The sequence below is a fragment of the Panthera leo genome, chromosome A3 (assembly GCF_018350215.1).
Source record: "Panthera leo isolate Ple1 chromosome A3, P.leo_Ple1_pat1.1, whole genome shotgun sequence".
Classification (NCBI taxonomy): domain Eukaryota; kingdom Metazoa; phylum Chordata; class Mammalia; order Carnivora; family Felidae; genus Panthera; species Panthera leo.
Window position 1 is genome coordinate 34,468,729 of NC_056681.1, and position 24,078 is coordinate 34,492,806.

At 35.6% G+C, this 24,078-nt stretch overlaps 1 protein-coding gene and 1 long non-coding RNA gene across 2 annotated transcripts in view; one reads left to right on the forward strand and one right to left on the reverse strand.

The window, feature by feature from the left end:
- PLCB1 (phospholipase C beta 1) overlaps positions 1 to 24,078 on the forward strand; it is a 697,918-nt gene that overhangs the window by 550,113 nt on the left and 123,727 nt on the right. Inside the window, exons 16-23 of the mRNA XM_042931600.1 lie at positions 1,041 to 1,137; positions 3,384 to 3,468; positions 5,156 to 5,280; positions 10,230 to 10,384; positions 12,877 to 13,041; positions 15,071 to 15,170; positions 15,851 to 15,955; positions 17,002 to 17,111. Of these exons, the coding sequence (XP_042787534.1) occupies positions 1,041 to 1,137; positions 3,384 to 3,468; positions 5,156 to 5,280; positions 10,230 to 10,384; positions 12,877 to 13,041; positions 15,071 to 15,170; positions 15,851 to 15,955; positions 17,002 to 17,111 (942 nt within the window). The remainder of the gene's footprint in view (positions 1 to 1,040; positions 1,138 to 3,383; positions 3,469 to 5,155; positions 5,281 to 10,229; positions 10,385 to 12,876; positions 13,042 to 15,070; positions 15,171 to 15,850; positions 15,956 to 17,001; positions 17,112 to 24,078) is intronic.
- LOC122215805 lies at positions 3,089 to 8,072 on the reverse strand. The gene is made up of 3 exons (XR_006200538.1): positions 8,034 to 8,072; positions 5,144 to 5,340; positions 3,089 to 3,537 (listed from the first exon to the last, which is right to left on the reverse strand). It is a non-coding gene; the product is annotated as an uncharacterized LOC122215805 (long non-coding RNA).

A 24,078-nucleotide genomic window follows, 5' to 3' on the forward strand; every position in this document is an offset into this window, starting at 1 on the left:
AACCTAAATATTGCTACAGGCGTTTTCAAAAGAAATCATGTCTGCATGTATTCTCTCTTCTAAAAATGGGAGAGAATATTAGATCAGTCTACAGAGGTCTGTCCATGCCAATACTGCAGTATCGGTTTTCTCCTTTATTAAAAACTTTATCAAAGTGATATGTAATAGCAAGTAATACTAAAGTAACATGAGTTTTTACTATGTGCCAGGTACTGTTCTGAGCTCTTTCACATAAATTATCTCGTTTAATGATCGCAAAAGTTCAATATGCTATTGGGACTGTTTTTATTGTAATTTAACAGGTGAGTAAACTGAGGCACAGAGCAGTTAAGTAATTTGCCCAAGACTGCACAGCTTCTAAGTGGTGGGCTTGGAATTTGAAATGAGGCAATCTGGCTTTAGAATCTTAGCTACTAACCCCTGTACTGTATTGTACTGCTTGCTTGATAGGCACACAGGAACCAAGAAGGCAGGGAGGGATGAACATTTATAAAGAAAACTAATACTTGTTCACCGACCCCAACCTATTTCCACAAGGCAACCTTTTTTTAAAAACAAATTTTTTTTGGTTCATTGGCGGTCAGCTACATACTAATTTTCATCTTGTACAGTGAATTCTTGATTTCTTGATTTCTTAACCTTAGACATCAGCTAAGGAATTTTTGCTATGACCAGTGACATATAGCTCAGTGCTTCTCAAACTGTAATGTGCATTTGAATCTCCTTAGTAAAATGCAGATTCTGATTCAGGAGGCCAGTGGTGGAGGCTGAGATGCTACGTCTCTAATAAGCTCGCAGGCTGATACTGCTGGTCACCAAGCACACTGGGAGCTGCCCCTAAACACCCCATATGCCACCCCATATTTGCCTAACATACAAGTAAATTTTCTCCTGTGGTGAATTTTCCTATTGGCGATAATCATTTTCAGAAGAGAAGGGATGGTGTTCTCTCTCGTGAGCCGCTTGATCATTGCCCTGGGAACATAATCCTTGGTAATGTAATGCTGACTCTGGGAATGTCATTTTATTTCTGCTTCCAGGGTACTGCTGGCAGTGAGGCCATGGCCACAGAAGAGATGTCTAACCTGGTGAACTATATTCAGCCAGTCAAGTTTGAGTCCTTTGAAACTTCAAAAAGTAAGTTTTCCCTGGAGAAGAACCTCTAATGTGATATATAATGAGTGTATCTTAAATCGTTTTTTAATGTTCATTTATTTTGAGAGAGAGAGAGAGAGGGAGTAAGTGGAGGTGGGGCAGAGAGAGGGGGAGACTATAATGAATATATCTTAAATACAAGGTAGTTAGAACAAAGAATGTTACCCTTAACAGAACTATTCTGTGAAGTCTTGAATACGTGCCTGAGTTGACGATTAAAACCATGTAAGAAAGTATTCCACGATGTTACCCCAAAATTCGTCATGGGGCTGTAGGCCACACACAGTCATCTGAAAGGTATTAGGCCAGAGTACAGCTGATTGAGAGTTTCACAGTCGTTTTTGTTCAACAACATAATGGGCTCCTTCCGTTATATAAGAGACAGTGTTGAAATAAACTATCTACTCGCCCCCCAGAAGGGGGGAGCAGGGAGCAGCCAGAGACGTGGTTAACCCTCATAACGAAAAATAGAACCAAATCAATCACTTCACACACATTCCATTTGTCCAGCCTGTTTTATAACATTAACTTCACATCATTTTGTGTTCTCTCTTCCTCCAACTACACATCCATACTGGATGCAAAGAAAAAAAAATAGCATCTTTCCCCCACCTGAAGAAAAGAGCTCTTTTGTGAAATTGCCCCCCCCTTTTTTGTATGAAATGTAAGATGCTATCAGGTTAAGAGAATCCTTGAGACATTTTAGCTGCTTTTATGAGTGTGCTTTTAAAGGCAGAATTTTTGCTGAAATATAACAGCCTCTTATAAGGCATAGTTTTATAGATACATCAAAATCTAAGCTTCTACCGTACACACTAATGTATAATTGTATAATTTTGCCCAAAGAGCTTCAAATATACTTTGTAGTATATGGTACCTGTATCTCTACAATGAGGAATTTAACTTCTAATACAGTTTATATATAAATATTCCAACATTTTTTTTTTGATTTCTGTAATTGCTGGTGCATCTTACCACAAGTTGTTCAATTTGAAACATCCTAAAGTAGTAATTTTTATATTTCTATAGTTTTCGTTGGCTGTAGAATGAGTTTGCCTAATTTATGAGTCAAAAGCTCCTAAACAACTAGCCAGATTGAGAAAGAACATCCTTCAAACCTGGTAACAACAGCATGGACCAAAGATTTACAAACAAGTCCGTTTCTCCTTGTGTTTGATATCATTGTATCACTTTATTTTTTTAAAAGAATACTGTACATCAAAAAAAAAAAAATAATACCGCACGTATGTTACAAAACACCTACTGAATTGACTTAATTTTAATTAGCAGTAATGCTTAAAATAATTAGTCATATGAAAATAGGTTTTTGATGGGCCAAAATAAGAGAAGTAAGGTTTTCCTTTAGAGCTGATTAAAATTGGGGAAGATAAGGAGATAGATGCATAAAAGACTCCAGGTTATATTAGAAAGAACAGTGAGGCTTTATTCATGGAAAGTGGGCATCAAAGAGGGGGAAATGCATCAAAGGGAACTCCATTTAAAAACTGAGAACTGTGTAACCACTCTGAATGACATTTGCCTCAGTACTGTGTGTAACACTTTGAATTTTAGTTGGGAAGAGGACAGAGAAGCTGTCGGACTCTTAGACTTTACAAACTAAAACAACTTTGTTTTGTTTCTTCCATTCTAATCAGAAGTTTGGATTCCACTTTCAAAATATTGCTTTTGTATTATATTGAGATATCTAACACATTCATCTCTCCAGCCTCTCTTATCCAATTTGAAAATGAGGCCATCAGACTAGAAAAGGTCCAAGGATCCTTCTGCTTTGAAATACCCTAATCTTAATGTCACATTAGTTACTTGAACTGAGGGGGTGTGTATAAACTGAGGCAATGACAAGGTGGGGTGTAAAAGACAGAGTCAGAAAAACCAGTCTGAATGGATTTAGAACAAAAGAGTCCCCCCAGGGTTCTTCCTCTTTTGAAATAGCTTTCATTGACCACTCTAGCCATATCTAAAATCCATTTCCCCATCCTAATGCCATTGTATCCCTAACTTGCATGACCATAAGCAAATCTGACTCAGGTAGTATTAGAAGAGACAGCTTCTTAGAAGACTCAGCTTTGACTGAAGAAATACATATATAAAGTTATACAATGAGGATTCATCACCCTAACTTCACTGAACATATGCCTCCATCTTACACGTTATAACTTGTACCATTGAATTTTACTCCTCACCCTTTTTTGTTGTCGTTAACTCAGAAAGAAATAGAAGTTTTGAAATGTCTTCCTTCGTGGAAACCAAAGGACTCGAGCAACTGACAAAGTCTCCAGTGGAATTTGTAGAGTATCCTTGATTTGACGATTGACTGCTGAAATGACCCAGCCAAAGCCGCACGTGCCATTTGTTTGATTTCTGTTTTGAAAAGGAGAAGATGTATGAAATGGCTTATGTCTGATACCTGGGTGTGATAAACAGTTTCTGGCTTCAGATGCATGGCTGAGAGGCGGGGGCTGGCATATGGAAAAGAGAACTGGTCTTGCAGTAAAGGAAGCTCAGGTTTCAAGGGTATTTTCACACCATCTTTGTCCTTTGGCAATTGGCTTAATCCTTCTGAATATGGTGACACCAGTTTGCTCATTGGGTTAGGGACAGCATGTGTAAAGTGTGTAATATACTTTATACATACGTAAGATATATGTACAGTGTATACACATACATGTAATAGATGTCCAATCAGAAAACAGTTGGAATGATGACAAGGATATAAATATAGAGGCACCTGGCTGGCTCATTTGGAAGAGCATGTGACTCTTGAACTTGGGGTCATAACTTTGAGCCCCACGCTGGGTGTAGAGATTACACACACACACACACACACACACACAAAACAAAAACTTAAAAAACAGAATATAAATATATATTACTAACAATGGCTTTGTTGATAATTCTGACAACAAAAACCTTTGATTTTTATCCATAAATTAAAAATGAAACGTCTTTAAATTTTTTTATGAAAGCAATAGTAAATGCCTCAAACAGCCCAATTTCATGAAACAAGTCCTAAAATAAAAAAAAAAAAAAAAAAGTGACTTTTAGAACTCATCAACAAGAGGAGAGGGAGCAAATGTAAACTCCATAAACAAAGTCACACTATTAAGCATCGACTGTTTTATAGACCTTACATTAGATGTCTGGTCACATTTCATCCTCACAATAAGCCTGGGATGTAAAGATTGTTCAATCTATCAAGCAGAGGAGGAAACTCACTCGCAAAAGAGCAAAATGACTTGCCCTAGATCCTATAGCTAGCAACTTCCAGAAATAAGGTGCAGGTCCTTTTACGCCTAATTTCCCTGCCTGAGCTCAAAATCTTAGCTGACTTCCACCAAATTTGGTAATAGGGTCGTGTTTTAAGAACATAGCATTGTTTAATAGCTACATAGTACTCAGTAACTAAAAGGTTCTCAAGATGGAAAACTGATTACAGTAGGAACTAACATACAAAACAAGGTCAGAACCTTCTGTGCTATCTTGACCTTGCTATCAATCATAAAGAGTACCACAGTCTTGGCAAATAGCATATAGCAAATAACCTTCTCAGAGAAGGTTAAAAAATGAGCAGAAAGCATTTCAAAAACAACCATGCAGTTCACATTATCTGCTTCCGCCAAAGATGTTATCATCCTGTCACGTGCTTTGGCACACTTGAGTTTACTCCTGTGTCCTTAATCGTTAAGCCTACCCTCAATAAAATCTCCCCCAAATTACACTGACTTTGACTTAATCGTTTTTTCTTCCTCATTAGTTTTCACCCACAAGGCTCAGCAAGGGTGCTATAGTACATTTATATTATAAAACCACATTTATTCTGTGTGTTCAGAAGTTTTTGACATTTTTCATCCACTAGCCCAATGAGATCATCAATATTTAGTTCATTTCCCAATGGAGAAAGAAGGAAGGTGGCTTCTAAGTTAATGGTATGGGCTAATTATTTTTATAATTGTATTCACTACTTAACATGATGGTCCAGATATAACAAAATGCAGCTCAGCAGGATATATCCAAAAGGAACCCGTGTGGATTCATCCAACTACATGCCTCAGCTCTTCTGGAATGCTGGTTGCCAAATGGTTGCACTTAATTTTCAAACTGTGGGTAAGTAGCACAGTTAAAGCTCATTTCCATTCTGTTAGAAAGCTGTATTTCCAGACTTGACTGAAAGCAAACAGAAGCAGATTTCAATGAAGGGAAAATATCACTGCAAAAGAAAAATAGCTTTTGAAAATGGAGAAATTATCTTTAATAGTTTATAACCAAGTCTTTATTTCTAGCGGTTCCATATTACTTTCAAACAAAAATTTTTATGCTTTTTGAAGTAATATGTATATATTGTAGGAAATTTGGAAAATTCAGAAAAGCATAAAGAAACAATAAAACTGCCCAGGAACACTGCCACTCATAAAATCAACACTTAACTTTCAGCTTTGTAATCTGTAAGGATTTGGGGTTATGTATATACATGCTTTTTCATTTGTTTAAAATGTGTATGTATTTAAATGCTATACAGAGATAAAAATTTTAATAGCTGTATATTAAGCACGTTTCACAATTCACTCAACCCATTTCCTATCTCTGGACATTAGGGAATTTTTTTTCTACTATAAATAATTCTCAGAGAACATCTTGAATATAAATTGTCAAGTGTATATCCTAATGTTCTTTTGGAAAAGTTCCTAAAATAGAATTACTCTGTTAAAATATGTGAATGTTTCAAGAATCGTCGTATAATATACAAAATTGTCCATCAAAAATGTTGGGCATTTACCAAAAAAATACAAAACACTAATTCAAAGGGATACATGCACCCCTATGTGTATTGCAGCGTTATTTAAAAGAGCCAAATTATGGAAGCATCCGATGATAGAGGAATGGATAAGGCACATACGGTATATATATGTGTATATATATACATATACATATACATATATATATATACACATAAATATATATGTATGTAGGAATATTATTCAGCCATAAAAAGAATGACATCTTGCCATTTGCAACAGCATGGATAAAACTAGAGAGTATAATGCTAAGTAAAATAAGCTTGGTCAGAGAAAGACAAATACCATATGATCTCACTCATATGTGGAATTTAGGAAACAAAACAAGTGAGCAAAGGAGAAAAAGAGAGAGACAAACCAAAAAACAGACGCTTAACTATAGAGAACAAACTGATGGTTACTGGATGGGAAAGGGGTGAGGGGATGGGTGAAATAGGTGATGGTGATTAAGAGTACATTTATCATGATGAAAAAAAATAAAATGATTTTTAAAAATCTGCCTTTAACAAATTCAAAAAAAAAATGTTACACTGGATTTCTCTTCCATCAGCAGTGTATGATATGAAGTATTCTCTCTCATTTGAGATTTCAGTTAAGTGTTATAATTAAATAATAATAATACTAATAATATTCCAGACAAAATATTTTCTCATTGTTGCTTTAATTTTACTTCTTTGATTATTATTTAGGTTGAACATTTTAAATATGTGTTTCGATTTTTATATTTGTGTTTTTATAAACTGCGTATTTAGGACTATTGTCAATTTTCTATCCACTTACAACAGCGCTTTTTATATAATGGGCATGTTGTCATATTTCATGAAACAGAAGAGATTGGGTTGATTCATGTTTTATTTTATGGAGTCTTGGTTTACTTTTATTATTATAGTCTTTCCGCCCCAGGATTAGACCCAGATTACTTCTGTTTCTCTCATGTTTTTTTTTTTTTTCCTTTTAATTTGTAATTTGACTCTTTCAACCATCCAAATATAATTTTGGTGTATAATCTCAGTAAGAAATCAATTCTTTTTTACACTAAACTGAAATTACTTAGTAGATGTAGCTTTTTGGCAGATGATTAATTTGGGTCCATTTTTTTCCAGTTATATTCTTCTCTACTAATAAATTTGTCTGCCTTCCTGGAGCCAATAGCTCACTGTTATTATTGTAATGCTTAATTATATGGTCTAATATCTGGAAGTGGATATTCTCCTTCATGGCTATTAATTTTTAGTACTTGTCTTGCCATTGCCAGTGGGATCCCTATTCCAAATGAATTTAATTTACTTACTGTTATTTCCCTTGCCCTCACTGAGAAAGAAATGGGATTGTGCATAAAATCATATTAAATTTACATTAGTTTAATTGTTATATTGTTTCCCTCTCCCCACTGAAAAAAATATTTTGTTTAAAATCATATTCAATTTTGAATTTTAAGAAGTATGAAGAAAACTGACACCTTTTATTTTTTATTTTTCTTAGCACAGAAAGAATGTTTTTCTCTTCACTTTAAAAATTCTTACATTGTGTCTCCCTCTTTCTGCCCCTCACCTGCTTGCACTATTTCTCTCTCTCTCAAAAATAAATATTAAAAAGTTTGTATAATAGAAATAAATAAATAAATAAATAAATAAATAAATAAAAATTCTTACATTAGGTCTCAGCAAAATCACTTGTCTTCATCTGACAGATAGTTTTAGATGAAAGCCTTTTTTTTTAACATTATATTTTTAACAGATTGCTTTTGGATATTGATATTTGTATATTTATTTTATAAATAAGTTCATTTTATAATCACCCTTCTAAACTCTCATAATAACTTATTCTGCTGGTAGCTTCTGTTTTTTTTTTTCAGATACACAATCACAATGTAATCACATCTATGTTTTTTTTCCCTTCCTAGTGCTTTGGACTGACCATTTTACAATCGTATTAAATAATAGTATTAAGAGTGGGCAGCTTTGAGTAGATGTTGGCTATGACTGAGACAGATATTCTCTCACACACTAAAGGAGTACAGTAGTCTCCCTTATCCATAGTTTCATTTATCCTGGTTTCAGTTACCTGTGGTCAACCAGGATCTGGAAGCAGATGATCCTCCTTCTGACTTATTGTCAGGTCAAAAGTAGCCTAACAGTACATCTACATCACAATGCCTACGTCATTCACCTCACTTCCTCTCATCCTGTAGGCATTTTATCATCTCATAAACATCACAAAAAGAAGGGTGAGTACAGTACATTAGGTCAGCATCTTGAGGGGTGCTTGGGTGGTTCAGTCAGTCAGCGTCTGACTTCAGCTCAGGTCATGGTCTCACAGTTCGTGAGTTCGAGCCCTGCATTGGGCTCCGTGCTGACAGCTTGAAGCCTGCTTTGGCTTCTGTGTCATGCTCTCTCTGTGCCTTTCTGCTCACACTCTGTCTCTCTCTCTCAAAATTAAATAAACACTAAAAAATTTAAACATATCTTGAAAGAGAGACCATATTCACATAACCATTATTACAGTATATTGTTATTATTGTTCTATTTTTTTATTATTGTTAATATCTTATCGTGCCTAATTTATAAGTTAAACTTTATCATAGCTATGTGTGTATAGGAAAAAAACATAATATATGTAGAGTTTGGTACTATCTGTGGTTTCAGACATCCACTGGGGTCTTAGAACATATCTCCCATGGTTAAGTGGGGACTACTGTATGCACCCGTCCTAATTGACTAATAGTGTTTTAGGAATTTATGTTAATGTTATTAAATGCCATGTGGCATTTATTGGGATGATGATATATTCATTTCTTCTTTTGTGAGTAAATATATCTCCCAATAAGTAATTATCCTTTTTTTCCTGGGATAAATGTTACTTTCTTGTTGTGTGTTATTTTTTAGAACATACAATTTGCTATTGTAATTTTTTTACACTTTTGATGTCAATTATTTTTTCAAATCCATGATTTCCTTTCCTTTTTTTTTTTTTTTTTTTTGGTATTTTGCCCAATTTTAGTATCATAGTTACCATAGCTTAATAAATTGAGAGATAAAATTTCACTTATTTTCCCTGCTCTAAAAATGATTGGTTACATGGAACTTTGAAATAATCCTACCATTACCTCTCTACCATCCTCCTAAATAGAGATGAGTCATGACTCAAACAATCTAGAACAAATGGCAGCTTCCCAGATTCCCTATGACCTTAAAATGTGTTTTTTTTTTAACCTTACAAATTGCAATTCATGTGGACATTCATTTCATACACAGACTGAGTCTTAGGAAAACTTTTAAGAATAAGTTTTGTTCATTAGAAAGGAGTCAATGTGTAATTAGATACAGGTGGTAAGTAAAAGAAATGCAAATTAAAAAAAAGAAATCCTGGGGCCGCCTGGGTGGCTCAGAGGGTTAAGCGTCCAACTTTGACTCAGGTCATGATCTCATGGTTCGTGGATTTGAGCCCCAGGACAGTCTCTGTGCTGACAGCTCAGAGCCTGGAGCCTGCTTCAGATGCTGTGTTGCCCTCTCTCTCTGCCCCTCCCCCATTTATGCTCTCTCTCTCTCTCTCAAAAGTAAATAAAAATTAAAAAAATTTTTTAAGAAAAATGATAAAATATAAAGTAAAATAAAATAATAAAAATAAAATAAATTTTAAAAATAATAAATAAATAAAAATAAATAAATACAATTAAAAATAAATAAACATTTTTAAAAATTTTTTAAAGAAATCATTTTTCCTATAAATTAAAAAAAAAAAGAATCTTTTCCTTTTTGGTGAGGTGCAGGGAAGTCCATGCTCAAAAGCATGGATTAGAGGCGTAAAGTGGCATGAGCTTTCTGAAGGACATCTTGGCAGGACATCAAAAGTACACATTATTTTCCTACAACACATCTTTTGACCTAGAAATTTCACTCCTAAGACTGCCATTAGTGATGGATTCAAAGATTTCAAAATGATTTAGCAAACGAATCTATTCAAAAAGAGTTTGCACAGCTGTTAAAAGTAAAGCAGACAAATATTTAGTGAAATGGACATACTACACATTCACAACATATTAGAAGAGAAAAACAGAATATGCACCAACCAGTTGGCAGTGGTTCATCTCTAGATTTGGAGTACAGCTAGATTTTTTTCTTCTCTGTGTTTCCTAAGTTTCTACAAATGAAGAAATATTTCTTTTTAAAAGGGGTAGTAAAAATGGACTATAATACAATCTTACTTTCTTGCTCTAAACATGAATATCATCACAATAAGGTTTGTGTTTTTGATATTCAGACCTGGCTATGCAAATAAATATGGGGATGTATGAATACAATGGGAAAAGTGGCTACAGATTAAAGCCAGAGTTCATGAGGAGACCCGACAAGCACTTTGATCCATTCACCGAAGGCATCGTAGATGGGATAGTGGCCAACACTTTATCTGTGAAGGTAGGTACCTCTCTATTACAAAACTGTCACCAACAAAAGTCTTGAACATTACCCACATTGCATAAAGAAGTAAGTCATCAAAAATTTAGTTGCTAGCAATATCTCCACCTCCTTCTTGCATTTTTTTAAGGACTAATTCTCTCCAAATTACAAGTTTCAGAAGCTCCACGCATGGGATAAAGGGACTAAGCCCTACTCTTTAGTAGGATAAATTGGACCTTAAATCAATAAACCAAGTTGGAGAGTCTCCATGGTCGGTCCTTTCTTTTGGTGTAAAGATCATTGACCTATGTTGGAAAAAACCTTCTGGTCTTTTATTTCTCCATTAGTTCTAGAAAAATATCCACACTGAGAAAAATTGGAGAAAAAGTATTCTCTCATTAAATTGCTGAAGTCTGAATAAAAGCTCTCAATTTACCATTTTGAAAATCAGGGACTTAAAACACATAGTAATGATCCTAAGTAAAAGAATTGCTTCATTAGATATATACCTGACCCTAAAATATAAATTCAAAATGATTTCTGCAGTCTTTGAAATTGATGTTATATCAGATATAATGTTTTTAGCTATAAGAAAATATTTTATACTATGAATGAAAAATCATCTTTATAAGGAGATTTATACATGAATTCTATAAGCTCTTGGTTGTTGTGGCTGTTTCATTTACTTCTCTAAAGTTTTATTTCTTTCCTTGTTTAGCTAGATAACTGTGGAACTAAGAAATGTTTTTTATTGGACATAAATTCAATTTTCAGATTGACCTTAAACCAAAGGCATATGAAAAACTTTGTTAAAAAAAAAGTAACAGTTTTACTAATTTATATCTACCCTAAGCCTATTGAGCCCATTTTTACTTTAAAATTTATGTCACTTGATACTGAACATCAAAAATAAAATTTCAATGAAGTGTCTCAAAATTATATCTTTTGAAATTACTTCACACCATGTATCTGAAGAGTGGAGTTGGCAGAATTAGAGCTTGGAGATTATGTTTATTTTAGGAAATTCTTTTCAGCAAAAGATGTTTAATTCCTGCCGAGTTTGATGAAGATAAACTCGTAAGCAGCACACACTGACAAAATGCTATTTTTAGAACCCTTGTCAATTGTTGTTGTAGTTGGATCAAACTAATAATTTTGTTCTTGTCCTCCAATTCATCTTGTTTTGTGCATGTTTTCTTGCTTATTTATTTTTTTAAATTCTACCATGACAGTGTAAGTAGTTATAAAAATAACATAGAAAGTGAGTTGAGGGAAAACAGTTGAGACCCAAACGGATGTGAACCGTTGCCCAAGTCCAAAATGGAGACACTGTTGCAGTTGTCGGTGTCCTTGGAATGGACAGCCCATCCTGTCTTTAACATGATAGCCAGACCCAAGATCTGGCTCATGTCTGTCCAGTGGCACCTTTCTTTTGACCTTTTGACATAGAAGTCATAGTGCCAGAATGGACTTGGGAACTCAAGAGGTGTTCCACCATCCTATGTTACTGATGGGAACATTGAGGGTTAGTGTCATTAATTTAGCTAAGGACCTCTGCTTTAATCGAACATCTTAAGCACACAGAATCCTTGGTGCATCTGATTTCCCAATGTGACTCACATAACCTGGAAGTTTCAAATATATAAAATGTCTGCTAAATTGTTCTCATGTAGAACCTCAAATTAAACAGAGAATGTTGCTAGCAGGTCCCACACATTCAGGCTAAAGAGAACATTCAGGAAAAATGAGTTATCTTGGGCAAATTCAGATGGCTTCTTCCTCGTTTTTCTCTCTAACCTGTTTGGAATTTCTGACCACATCAGCATGTAGCTACTGGCCTTGCTGAGCCACTGAGGGCCATTCTCAGGCCACCATTGTGTCCCATTTCTAGCCCTGCCGTCATCTTGATAATTCTGTTCTCTTTCACAAACTTGAGCTCAGAAAGCTCTTGGCCACCAGAATATGTGATTTTAAACTCTCTGTTAACTCTACAATATCCATAAGTTTTGTAGCTAGGCAAGGATACCCATAATTGTGTGGATGGCTAACAGGTTGGGGTTAGGAGTGATGATAAGCTGGACTAGACAGTTTAAGTTAATATTTGGTTTTTGTTTTTATTATCATTGTGGCTTTGCTAAGGTGAGGGTTTTTTTTTCCTCTTGTAACCTCTTTAAGTATTGGAAAAACCTTTATATTTAGTTGGCTCTGAAGATCAATCTTCAATATTTAACAGATGTATCTCAAGTACAAAAAGCATAATCTCATCAAATTTTTGGTATTTGTTCATTTATTTCCTCCTATACAACTTTGTCTTATTAGCTGACTCCTTCTAAACTCACCATTTTCAAGGTTCCTCTACCAGTTCTTTAACCAAATGAAAAATTGTATTTGTACATTTGCCTCTATTTCATTTTGGTTATAATTCTACCAACCAGCATTTGTACCTCCCTAAAGTGTTCTCTTATATCACTTATTCATTTATCAAGACTTCCTTTTTTATTGTTTTCTAGATTATTTCAGGTCAGTTTCTTTCTGATAAGAAAGTTGGGACCTATGTGGAAGTGGATATGTTTGGTTTGCCTGTGGACACAAGGAGGAAGGCATTTAAGACCAAAACATCACAAGGAAATGCTGTAAATCCTGTCTGGGAAGAAGAGCCCATTGTGTTCAAAAAGGTTGGTCACATATCCTGGATATGAGATATAAATGCATATTCTAGGTGTTTCACTCTGAGGGAAAAATTACATGAAGAATTATTTGTAGCTTCATTTGGGAATTTACACATTTATAAAGCAATAGCACTTTGGGGGACTATTTTAAAAGCTATTCAAGATCTCTGTGAATCACTTGTTTGGGTTTTCAGAATTGTGTTGTGAATCAATTAATTCTAGTATACCTCATTTGGAAGACCAGAAAAACATATAAATTAACTCATATCCTCTCATAATACAAGTGATAAATGATACATTTTCATTGTAACTCAAATGAAGTGGGAAGTAAGGAATAATATGGTAGCAGAGAGAAGGAAGTCTGTACTTTCTTAAAAAAGAATATTAATTAGGGGCGCCTAGGTGACTCGGTCAGTTAAGCATCCGAATCTGGCTCAGGTCATGATCTCACAGTTTGCAAGTCCAAGCCCTGCATCGAGCTCTGTGCTGATACCTTGGAGCATGGAGCCTGCTTCGAGTTCTGTGTCTCCCTCTCTCTCGCACACTCACACTCCCCCACTCACACTCTGTCTCTCTCTCTCAAAAATAAATAAACATTAAAAAAAATTTTTAATATTAAAAAAAATTAAACTTCATGTAATCTCTAGCCTCTGGTAGCTGATCATTCTATCTTGTCTGGATTCTGTCTGATAGAGTTAAAACCTTTTTCATATGACTGGGCCTTCTCACTGCCTTCACCAAAAAGCAAATCTTCTTCACACGTGCTTGTCACATAAAGGAGGACAGTAGTCCAGTAAAAAGTGGAATAGACTATTTACCATACCCTTTGCTTTTAACTGGCCAAAAGATCTACAAAGGCCATCTTCTGTGAAGAGAGTTTTGTGTTAAAGGTCTCTGTGCTCCCACTATTTTAAATATGTTAATTGGATTTAATAACAGTGTCTACTTCATAGAGTTATTAATATTTTCTTTTTTTAAATTTTTTAAAATATTTATTTAGTGGGGGAGGGGGAGAGAGAGGCAGACACAGAATCCAAAGCAGGCTCCAAGCTCTGAGCTATCAGCACAGAGTCTGACGCGGGGCTTGAACTCACAAACTGTGAGATCATGACCTGGGCCGAAGTCGGATGCTTAACTGACTGAGCCACCCAGGCACCCTAATAAGAATTTTTCTGATATAATAAAGACATTTATAAAATATCTGGCACTTTGAAAATAGTCAATAAATGTTACTTTATTCTTCTTACCAAAAGTAAGTTTTTAAGGGTACAATTAGCCCTATGTTTTTGACACATGTTTTACATTGAAGGAGGAAAAATGAGCAATTTTTTGTTGATTATTTGGGAATTATTTATAAAGCAATCTCACTCTGAAAGCTCTCCTAAAAGCTATTCTTTTGTACTTTTGCTTTTGCTTTGAAAGTATAAAAGTAATTTGCTTTGAAAATGTAAGAGTCAATGCTCAAATAGTGATAAGACTACTAACTTTATATTTAAACATATATTTAAACCTTTATCATTTCCATCTTGAGAATGTTCATGTCAAAAGTAAATGGTCTAGTGGCACCTGGGTGGCTCAGTCGGTTAAGCATCTGACTTCAGCTCAGGTCATGATCTCACGGCTCGTGGGTTCGAACCTGCATTGGGCTCTGTGCAGACAGCTCAGAGCCTGGAGCCTGCTTCGGATTCTGTGTCTCCCTCTCTCTCTGCCCACCCCCCACCCCCGCTCGTGCTCTGTCTCTCTCTATCTCTGAAAAACAAATAAACATTAAAAAACTTTTTTTTTAAAGTAAATGGTCTACATGATGAACAAATTCCTCATCAGGACAAGGTGTTGAGACATAGATGAAGCCATATCACTGGTAATCCTTTTGAAAATCAAAGTTATAGAGCAACAACTTACCTTTTTATCAGTTAGTTAAGTAGAAACTTCTATGTGAATTTGGAAGCACAGGGCATGTTAGAATATTACCTTTCTAATCCTTCCTTGCAGTTGTACCTTCTTGTAACCACGAGTGTCCTTAATGTCCCTCTAGGTGGTTCTTCCTTCTCTGGCCTGTTTGAGGATAGCAGTTTATGAAGAAGGAGGTAAATTTATCGGTCACCGGATCTTGCCTGTACAGGCAATTCGGCCAGGTACGAATAGTGTGGTGAGAAACTATTTATCAAAGTTGTAAAGAAAACCATCACTGCCATCTGTGATTATTAAAGCATGATTTAGGAAGCTATCTGAAGACTCGATGATGCCTTATAACAAGTGTTTTATCTTTATGCTCACAGGTCTGTGGGTTCACAGGGTGTGGCTGGGCTCAGCCACAGCTTCAGGCTGTGGTCTGGAGTTAGGTCTGTTCCACAAGTGCTCATTCAGGGGCCCAGGCTGAAGGAGCAGTGGCACTCACAGTGTGGACTTTTGTGGCAACCCACTGGAATGCAGGTCAAGCCTGACTCTGCAAGTTCATTTTAAGCCTCTGTTTGCACCACATCATTAACAAAGCAAAGCATATGGCTAAGCCCTAAGTCAAGATATCATGTAAAAGAATTTGGGCCAATAATTCAGTCTATGACATACAGTTTTAAATTCTCTTTTGTGGGGAAAAACATGACTGGGAAGGAAAATGATCAGAATTGACATTATTTTCCTGTCTGCTGAGAAAAAGAATATCACTCAAAACCATGCAAATTAAAATGAGAAAGAAGTGACCTGTTTGTCATCCAAAGTCATCTAAGATAAACGCTTCCAACACATAGATGTCCCTGTGTTGTAACTAACATTGTGGATAAAATATGCAATGCACAGTATTAATGTCACCCTCCAGGCTATCACTACATCTGTCTGCGGAATGAGAGAAACCAGCCTCTGATGCTCCCAGCTGTCTTTGTCTACATAGAGGTGAAAGACTATGTCCCAGATACATATGCAGGTAAAAAACCTGACTCGAGGGGATATTTCCATATGGGACCATCCATATTTTTGTGGGTTAGTGGAAGGAAAACTGGACCAAAACTAGGCAGGAAATTCTGGCCTCAGAATCGCTTCTATTTGTGTATGTATGTTTATTAAATTGCTCAAAACTTTGTGAATAAGTTTTAATTTAATTTCACTTAAGTCCCAATAAAGTATTGAGCATATTTATCTACTAGTATTAGTATTCTTTTGGGGCCAGCACTTTCTAATCCAGGCTACCTGGTACTACAGCAGTGTATCTAGGTCTGTACAATGAATTTATCTTCAGCCAGTTTTAGAAGCCAGGTCCTTTTCGTGGGTGAGATTCTAAGTTTAGAGGAATTAACTTGTGACAATGTCAACCAGGAATCATAAATTTAAATACTTACAATGTTAAGTAGCCTAGTTGTAAGGTACTGGGGAGTGGTGGAGACTATGGCAAACTTGGAGCACATGTCCATCCAAAGATGGCAACCATAACTCTCTCCAGGTAGACAGAATCACATGTGAATGAGTCTCGTACTGCCAAACATTTGGATTGTTTAAACAGTCTGGAAAGCAGGTTTTTTATGTGAAAGGTCTTCATTTATGAAAGACCTATTTGGGCCAAATAGAACAAGTGTGTGGGCCATTGCTGGAATGGATGGACCTCTCAAGAAAAAAAAAAAAAAAATACAGAGCATTGAGGCATCCCAGGTTGGGGTCTGTCCAGTTTGGTTGTCAGAGCTGAACTCCTTTGAGTTTTATCTTCCTGAGGTTGTAGCAAAGAGTCTTGACTCTTGTCCATTTCCAAAATATTGCATGGATGAGTGGGTACTTACATGGTTAGATGGAAGAGTGGAAGATCGATGATGAATCAGTGGATGGGTGGGTGAGTAGACAGGATGAATGAATGCATGGATGGATGAGTAAATGCATGGATGGTAGGTAGGATAGATGGATGGATGACTGGATGGATGAATGAATGGTGGATAATCAATATATCTAGGACCTTTGATCCTAAAATGTCTCTTCCGTATTTAGATGTGATTGAAGCTTTGTCAAATCCAATACGATATGTGAATCTGATGGAGCAGAGAGCAAAGCAACTGGCTGCTTTGACACTGGAAGATGAAGAAGAAGTAAAGAAAGAGGTGAGAGAGTGTTCTAATCTTATGCATGGCATTAAGCATGATTTCCACACCCACTGGCTGGCTTTGCTTATGTAACATCACACCTCAGGAGAAGAAAATAGCACATTGGAAAACCACTTTGATGGAGCTCAGCATTAACTCATAAAACATCTACATGATTGACTGAATTGTTCATATTTCATTCTCTTCTGGTATTCTGTGGCCAACACCAGCATCATATTTTATGACTACACTGAAAAGTCCACATCTTGCCATTTCAGGTGAAAGTTTCTAACTGATTTCATATTGGTTAAAGGTGATTAAAGCACTTAGAAAAGAAGATGATCACCAAGTCATTTAGTATTTTCTTTTGTCTTTAATCTAAAGTGCAGGATTTTCAAAGTGCTTTTGTGACTTCTTAGAATACATAAAGTACTTAATACAAATACTTGGTGCATAGTATGGGCCATAAAATGTTTACTATTATTATTTCATTTTATACTTATATATTATAATATATTTCCAAATAATTGATATATTTTTCTAAATTAGATGTCACAATGCAAGGAATAATTAAGGAAGTTCTATAAATATTAGAAGTGAAATTTAAAAATATAAGGCCTCTATGTAGACTGACAACGCTTTAATTTTTAAAAAAGTGAAGTATGATTTAATGATTGGAATGATACCAATATTAAACAGAGTGAAGGAAATGAGCTCTTTTTACATTTCACTTGAATATTCAGAGGATAAATTGATGGAAAAAGATAGAAAAAAAAATGGAGGGAGAACTATCAGAATGGGAAAAACATTTTGAAAATTGTTTGGATAACTATAATACCAAGTCCATTAAAGTTAATATTATTTATTAAATTGATTTTTTCTTATTCCAAAAGAAACCTGGGTTTCTCATAGAAAAAAATTTAAATTAAAAATGATAAAAGAAAAATCCTAAAGATATTACCTATAATTCAAACACCTAAACCACCCAGACTTAACACTGTATATATGGAGTATATACGTACCTAGTCTTTTTATGCACAACTATTACTTTTTCATAAAATGGGACAATATTCACAATCTGTGTTTCAACTTTTTATTTTCACATACTGCATACGACATAACCTTTAATGACTTCATCATAGTCTTCTGTCATATAGCCATATCATAATTTATTTTTCCAGTCCCCTATTATTGGATATTTGAAGTGCTCCACTATTTAAACAGACCTTCAGTGAATATATGTAAATACATTTTTGAGCACACCTATGGTTATTTACTTGTTTTTTGTATAGAATTTTAGAAATTTTTGATTTATTGAGCTAATAATTGAGCTTTTGATATTGAGCTAATTAAACATGAAAGGGAAGGGAAGGGAAGGGAAGGAAAATATTTAACATAAGAGTAAAATTTTCCAGGGCTGCCTGGGTGGCTCAGTGGGTTGAGTGTCCCAACTCCTGATTTCGTCTCAGGTCATGATCCCAGGGTCATGGGATCAAGCCCCATGTCATGCTCTGCGACGAGTGTAGAGTGTGCTTGGGATTCTCTCTCTCCTTCTTTCTCTGCCCCTCTGTCTCTTCCCCACTCGCATGCACACATGCACACACATACTCTCTCTCTCTCTCAAAAAAAAAATAAATGAACATTAAAAAAAAAAAAGTAAAAATTTCCAGGCTCTTATTTACACTGGTGGCATCATATTCTATAGGATCGATAGACAGTGAAATTTAAAGTTAGACTAGTAAGTTTCATAAATAATGCCACATACCTCACGTATGCCATAATTAGGGTTACAGGAAAATTTCCACTGCCAAAAAATTATGCCTAACAGAAGATATGAATGTGCTTCCAAAGTTATTTGTGCCTGTAACATCTATTCTTAGCATCTGCAGAGGGGGGGGGAACAAAACTGTGAGAAACACTTGAGCCCCCTGCTTGAATTTTGAGGGGTTAGTCCAAGCACTCACTGCTCGTGTGGGGCCCACATCTGGATGGGTCTTCACATGCTGCAAGCAGGTGCTCCTGGGGTCCTACCCAGATCTTCTTTTCAAGGGCTGCCTCACCCACTGCTGCAGGTGTGGGCTACAAAGGTCTTGTGGCCATAGACTTCTCCAGAGGACTGGCCTGGGCTGAAAGGAGCTACCTTCCTGGAGATGTCTGGCAGGTTATTCTGGGAAGGCGGTGACCCATGCCCAGCAACTGAAAGATCTAGGAGAATAAAAGCCCTGGTCCCTTGCTTCTGGGTGGACAACTTCTGTGATGCAGTTCACACTCCTGAGCCCCCATTGGATCAGACTAAGGCAGGACTCAGGCTGAGACCATATTTCTTTTTTTTTTTTTTTTAAGTTTATCCTTTTATTTTGAGAGAGAGAGACAGAAAGGGAGAGAGTCAGAGAAAGAATCCCAAGCAGGATCTGCATTGACAGCATGGAGCCTGACACGAAGCTTGAACTCACAAACCGTGAGATCATGACCTGAACTGAAACCAAGCATCACAGACTTAACAGACTGAGCCACCCAGGCGCCCATTCCCTTTTTTTTTTTTAAGCTGAGACCACATTTTAACTTAATCTTCTTTTCCTGTCTTACCCTGCTTTCTTCATCTTCCTGCAGTTTTCTCCTGAGAGCAGTGTCTCAATAAATCATGCGTTCAAGCACCCCGTGTTGAATTCTGACTATAGGGAATGCAACAATGCCAGATAGCTGCTGCTTTATACTTGAAGTCAAGGATGAATGCCCTTTCTGAATTTTTTGCCTGGGAACCAGAATTTGAATGTTTGGCAATAGTATGTCTTTAATTCTGGTGGTTCTTCACAGATCATAGTACTTCTCCCCCCGCAATGGTCTTTGAAAAGATTAAGAGGAGAAAGGAGAAAGATTCAACTAATTTCTCATTTTGCTCATGTAGACACCAATATGGAAGTAGAGGCTCTCCTTAGAAAGTTACAAGAAACTTTGCAACTCTTTTCTACCTTCTTTGGCTTTCTAACATAAAATATAAAATATAATATAACATAAATAAAAGATAATTCAAAGTAAAGATAATTTATGTAGATGTTAATAATCATTAATAACATTCTCTTTCAATTAGAAAAACAGGAATCTCTTTAATCAACTGGATATGTTTTATTTTCTAGGAAATAGAAGTTCAAAGAAAGCATTTGCAAGTTAAATTGCATGTACTATCACTATCTAGAAACAATACTTTTTCTATCATCAGTTTCTATCTATTCACTAGCTAGGTTCTCCAAGAGTGAACACTCAGTTGAAGAGAACGTTTCAAGACACTACCAATTTCTCCTTATATAGTACAAAAATTGACGTAAAAGTCTCCTAATGGAGTATTTTACTGATGCACCAGAGACCATTTTTCTAATCACTGCAAAAAATGTCACTCTGACAAATAGGAGATCCACGGCCTTCAAGATGTCATGGATTCTTTCACACTGCCGTCCTTTCAAAGCCTTATTTTTGCACCAGACATCACATCAAAAATCTATGTAGAAAGAATGCAACACCAATGGATATAAAATATACAGAAGTAGCATTTTAGATCAACTTTATTTTTGTTTCTCCTCTAGCAATAGTGATCAGCAAGGATTTTCAGTAAATGTATAATGTTGGTTAATTCAGAAGATATTTAGACATTTCCAGTTTTAGAAATAATTTTAGAGACATTGAATTCCATAAATTCCATATGGTCCAACAGAGAAAATATAATTTTTTCTTCCTTTGAAATGTCAAAACCCTAAGTGACCTCATTTTTGAAGCTGGAGGGAAAAAATCATTTGCCCTTACCATGTAATGGTAGGAAGGAAAAGTCATTTCACACCTTTGAACACCAGTGTGCCCTTTATCTTGTCTTGTAATGATGTAAGTTTGTTTGAATGAGGCCACTGAAAATAAGTAGCTGTGGTTTTCTCAAAAGAAAATTCTATCTAGGACATGGCAGGCACTGGAGACACTATTTTAGCAGCAAAGACTTTTTTAGTATAATCCTTTTAACTTGGTAGTTATAAAGGTCATTTCTATTTGAAAATTAAAGACTTCATTGGACTGCAAAATATTCCCAGATTTGTAAGACTTTAATAAATTATCTTCATAGAGTAATTTGCAAACCAAATAAGTAGGCAAGTTGAAAATTCCCCCATGCTTTGAACACTACACATTTGTCTCAGATCATGTGAAAGGATAGATAGATGATAGATAGATAGATAGATAGATAGATAGATAGATATCCAACATATATTTATGTAATAATAGAGATTTGCGTGGCTGGATTCATTTTTTCTGTAAAAACAATTGTCATTCAGGATGCTGGGTTAATAAGGTTGTGAAAAGCTGACTAATCTTAATTATAACAAAGGCTTTGTGATATTCATAGTTATTTCTTTATTTTAAAAAAGTATATAAAATTTTTTTTAAATAATAAACCACACACATACACACAAAGGCCCTCAGTAGTCTTGCAGAAACTGTTAACATTTTTGGTGTATATCCTTATAGCATATTTTTATGTATATATTTTTTTCTTTAAAAAAACTATTAATTTTTAAAAATGGTTTCACAACCCTACTGTTTTAATGTGCTTATAGAAATGCCTAATGAGACATCAGTAATACTCCTTCTTTCTTATTTTTAAAATACACCTATAAAGAGAAAGAAGTAAATATCCAATGTATTGATTACAAAATGTTATGTGACATTATTAATGTCCAAATGCAATATTTAAACATGTCTTGTTTTGACACATCAGGATATGCAGAAACATTTTACTGAGTGCTTACTATGTACATAGCACCGTTCTGAGCCCTTTATTTTATTAACACACTTAAGTCTTAAAATATCCATATGTCTTAGTTACTATTATTATCCCCATTTAACAGATGAGGAAACTGTGGCACTGGGAGATTCAGTTCCTCAGCCAGTGTCACACAAACCAGTAAGGAGCAGAGTTGGTGTTGAAATGCAAGCAATCTAGCTCCAGGAGTCATATTCTATACCAGCATTTCTAGAAGTCCAATGTGTAAACCAGGGCCTTATGATAAAATGCTGATCCTGGTTCAGTAGGTCTTGGGTAGGGAGAGGCTCAGCATCTCTCATAAGTAAGTCATGGGGTAATGCATGTAGCATACTTTGAGTAGCAAGGGTCTATACTACACCCTGTTGTACTAGCTCAGTAACAAAACTGAAATATTCTAGCAACCTTTAACAAGAACTAGCCCTTCATTCATTGTTTTGCCCTCTATTGCATGTTCCTTGGCTAACTGAGCACAGAATAGAAGACCTTTACCTTAAATAGTAACATCCTTTGAGTTGAATTTTTATTGAATCAAATGTCAAGATTTCCTTCCCCCACTTTAAATCACTCGATATTACTGTTCTGCAATAAGTTAGGTTTATATATGTAGATTCTATTTGAGTAGTTTGTACATTGGCTTCTCCAAAATTCGTTTACCCCCCAACTCAAACCTTCTAAGTTATAAAGGCTGCTGCATTCATTCACCAAGTGTTCATTTCCACCCTTGGAGAAAGTTATGATCTAAGACAGAGTACATGATGCCCCAAACCTTGCTCAACCCTCAAGGCCAAAATTTTTGTTCTGAAGAGTTCTCTCTGTCATCTGTGCGTATTATACAAGTGAAGGTGGGGGAGTGGCCTTCATCTCATTTTGATGTTGAAAGGGATAGTTGTTTAGTAATACCAAAATTTCATTTATTACAAGAGGCCTATGTTTTAAGTTGTCAGACTCATGTGTTCTTATAAGTGAGTTGGAATATATCAAAAATAATTTATTTCCTTCTTCAGTGTATGACACTGTGGGCATCTTCGATGAGATCTGATTATTTGACAAGAAAAAGTTTTGATGGTCTGGTGTGAATTTCCCCAGTAAGATAACAACAGCAAAACCCAACAGCAAAAAATTCAAGGTGGTACTCTCATAAGGTTACAGTGTTTAAGTCAAGAAAACCTGGAATGTCTTTTAATACTTCTAAAACAGAAGCATGATACCTCATCCATGGTTCAAGAATTTGGTGCTGAAATCAAAGATGAGGTTTGCGTGACATTTTGGAATCTCTTTAAATGAAAAATTTATTCCTCAAATAATAATTTAGCAAATTACCAATTTATAGAAACAATAGTTGCTCACAATCCCTAAACTTAAAGCATCCAATAAAGTAGGAAGAGAAAGTTTGCCTTTTTGGAGATGATCTTTAGATAATGACACCATCCCTTTCATTTCTGTGCAGGTTTGGAGTTTACAAGGCATTTTATTGGGTGCCCTGGATAAAACTGAGCCGTAATACATAACATGTAATCCCCAACTTTAAAAGAGGGAACAGTTGCTTATAAGTGTAGATCGACTTGCCTAATATCAGTAGTCACAAAATAGAGGAACAAGAGTCTTTTTAAATGAGTTCTCCAGAGAAGACCCTTATGTGCATTTGATATGAAATTACTCAATGACTGATTCATTTTCACTGCTTTCACAAACCTCCTCCATTAACAATTTTTTAAATGTTGATGAATTTCAATAAGGAGCTTTAGGTTCATCTGCCTAAAACAGCAATACATCCAGAAATTTGAATATTGGAGTCCGTGCCATGTCCCCTACCATAGGGGCTGTAAAAGTGTGACTCTCAATGACAGTTTTTTCACTGTCTAGAGCAAGGCCTGTCAGATTTTAATGTGCATACAGATCACCTGGGGATCTTGTTACAAAGCAGATTCAGATTTAATTGGTCTGAGGCAGGGCACAAAATTCTGCATTTCTAACAAGCTTCCAGGTAATGCTGATGCTACTGACCTATGGACCAAATTTTGAGTAGCAAGGCCCTCAGACTTAAGCATCTGTCAGAATCACCTGGATCACTTCTTTTTTTTTTTTCTTAATTTTTATTTTTGAGAGAGAGAGAGACAGAGAGACAGAGTGTGAGTGGTGGAGGGCCAGAGATAGAGGGAGGCACAGAACCCAAGGTAGGCTCCA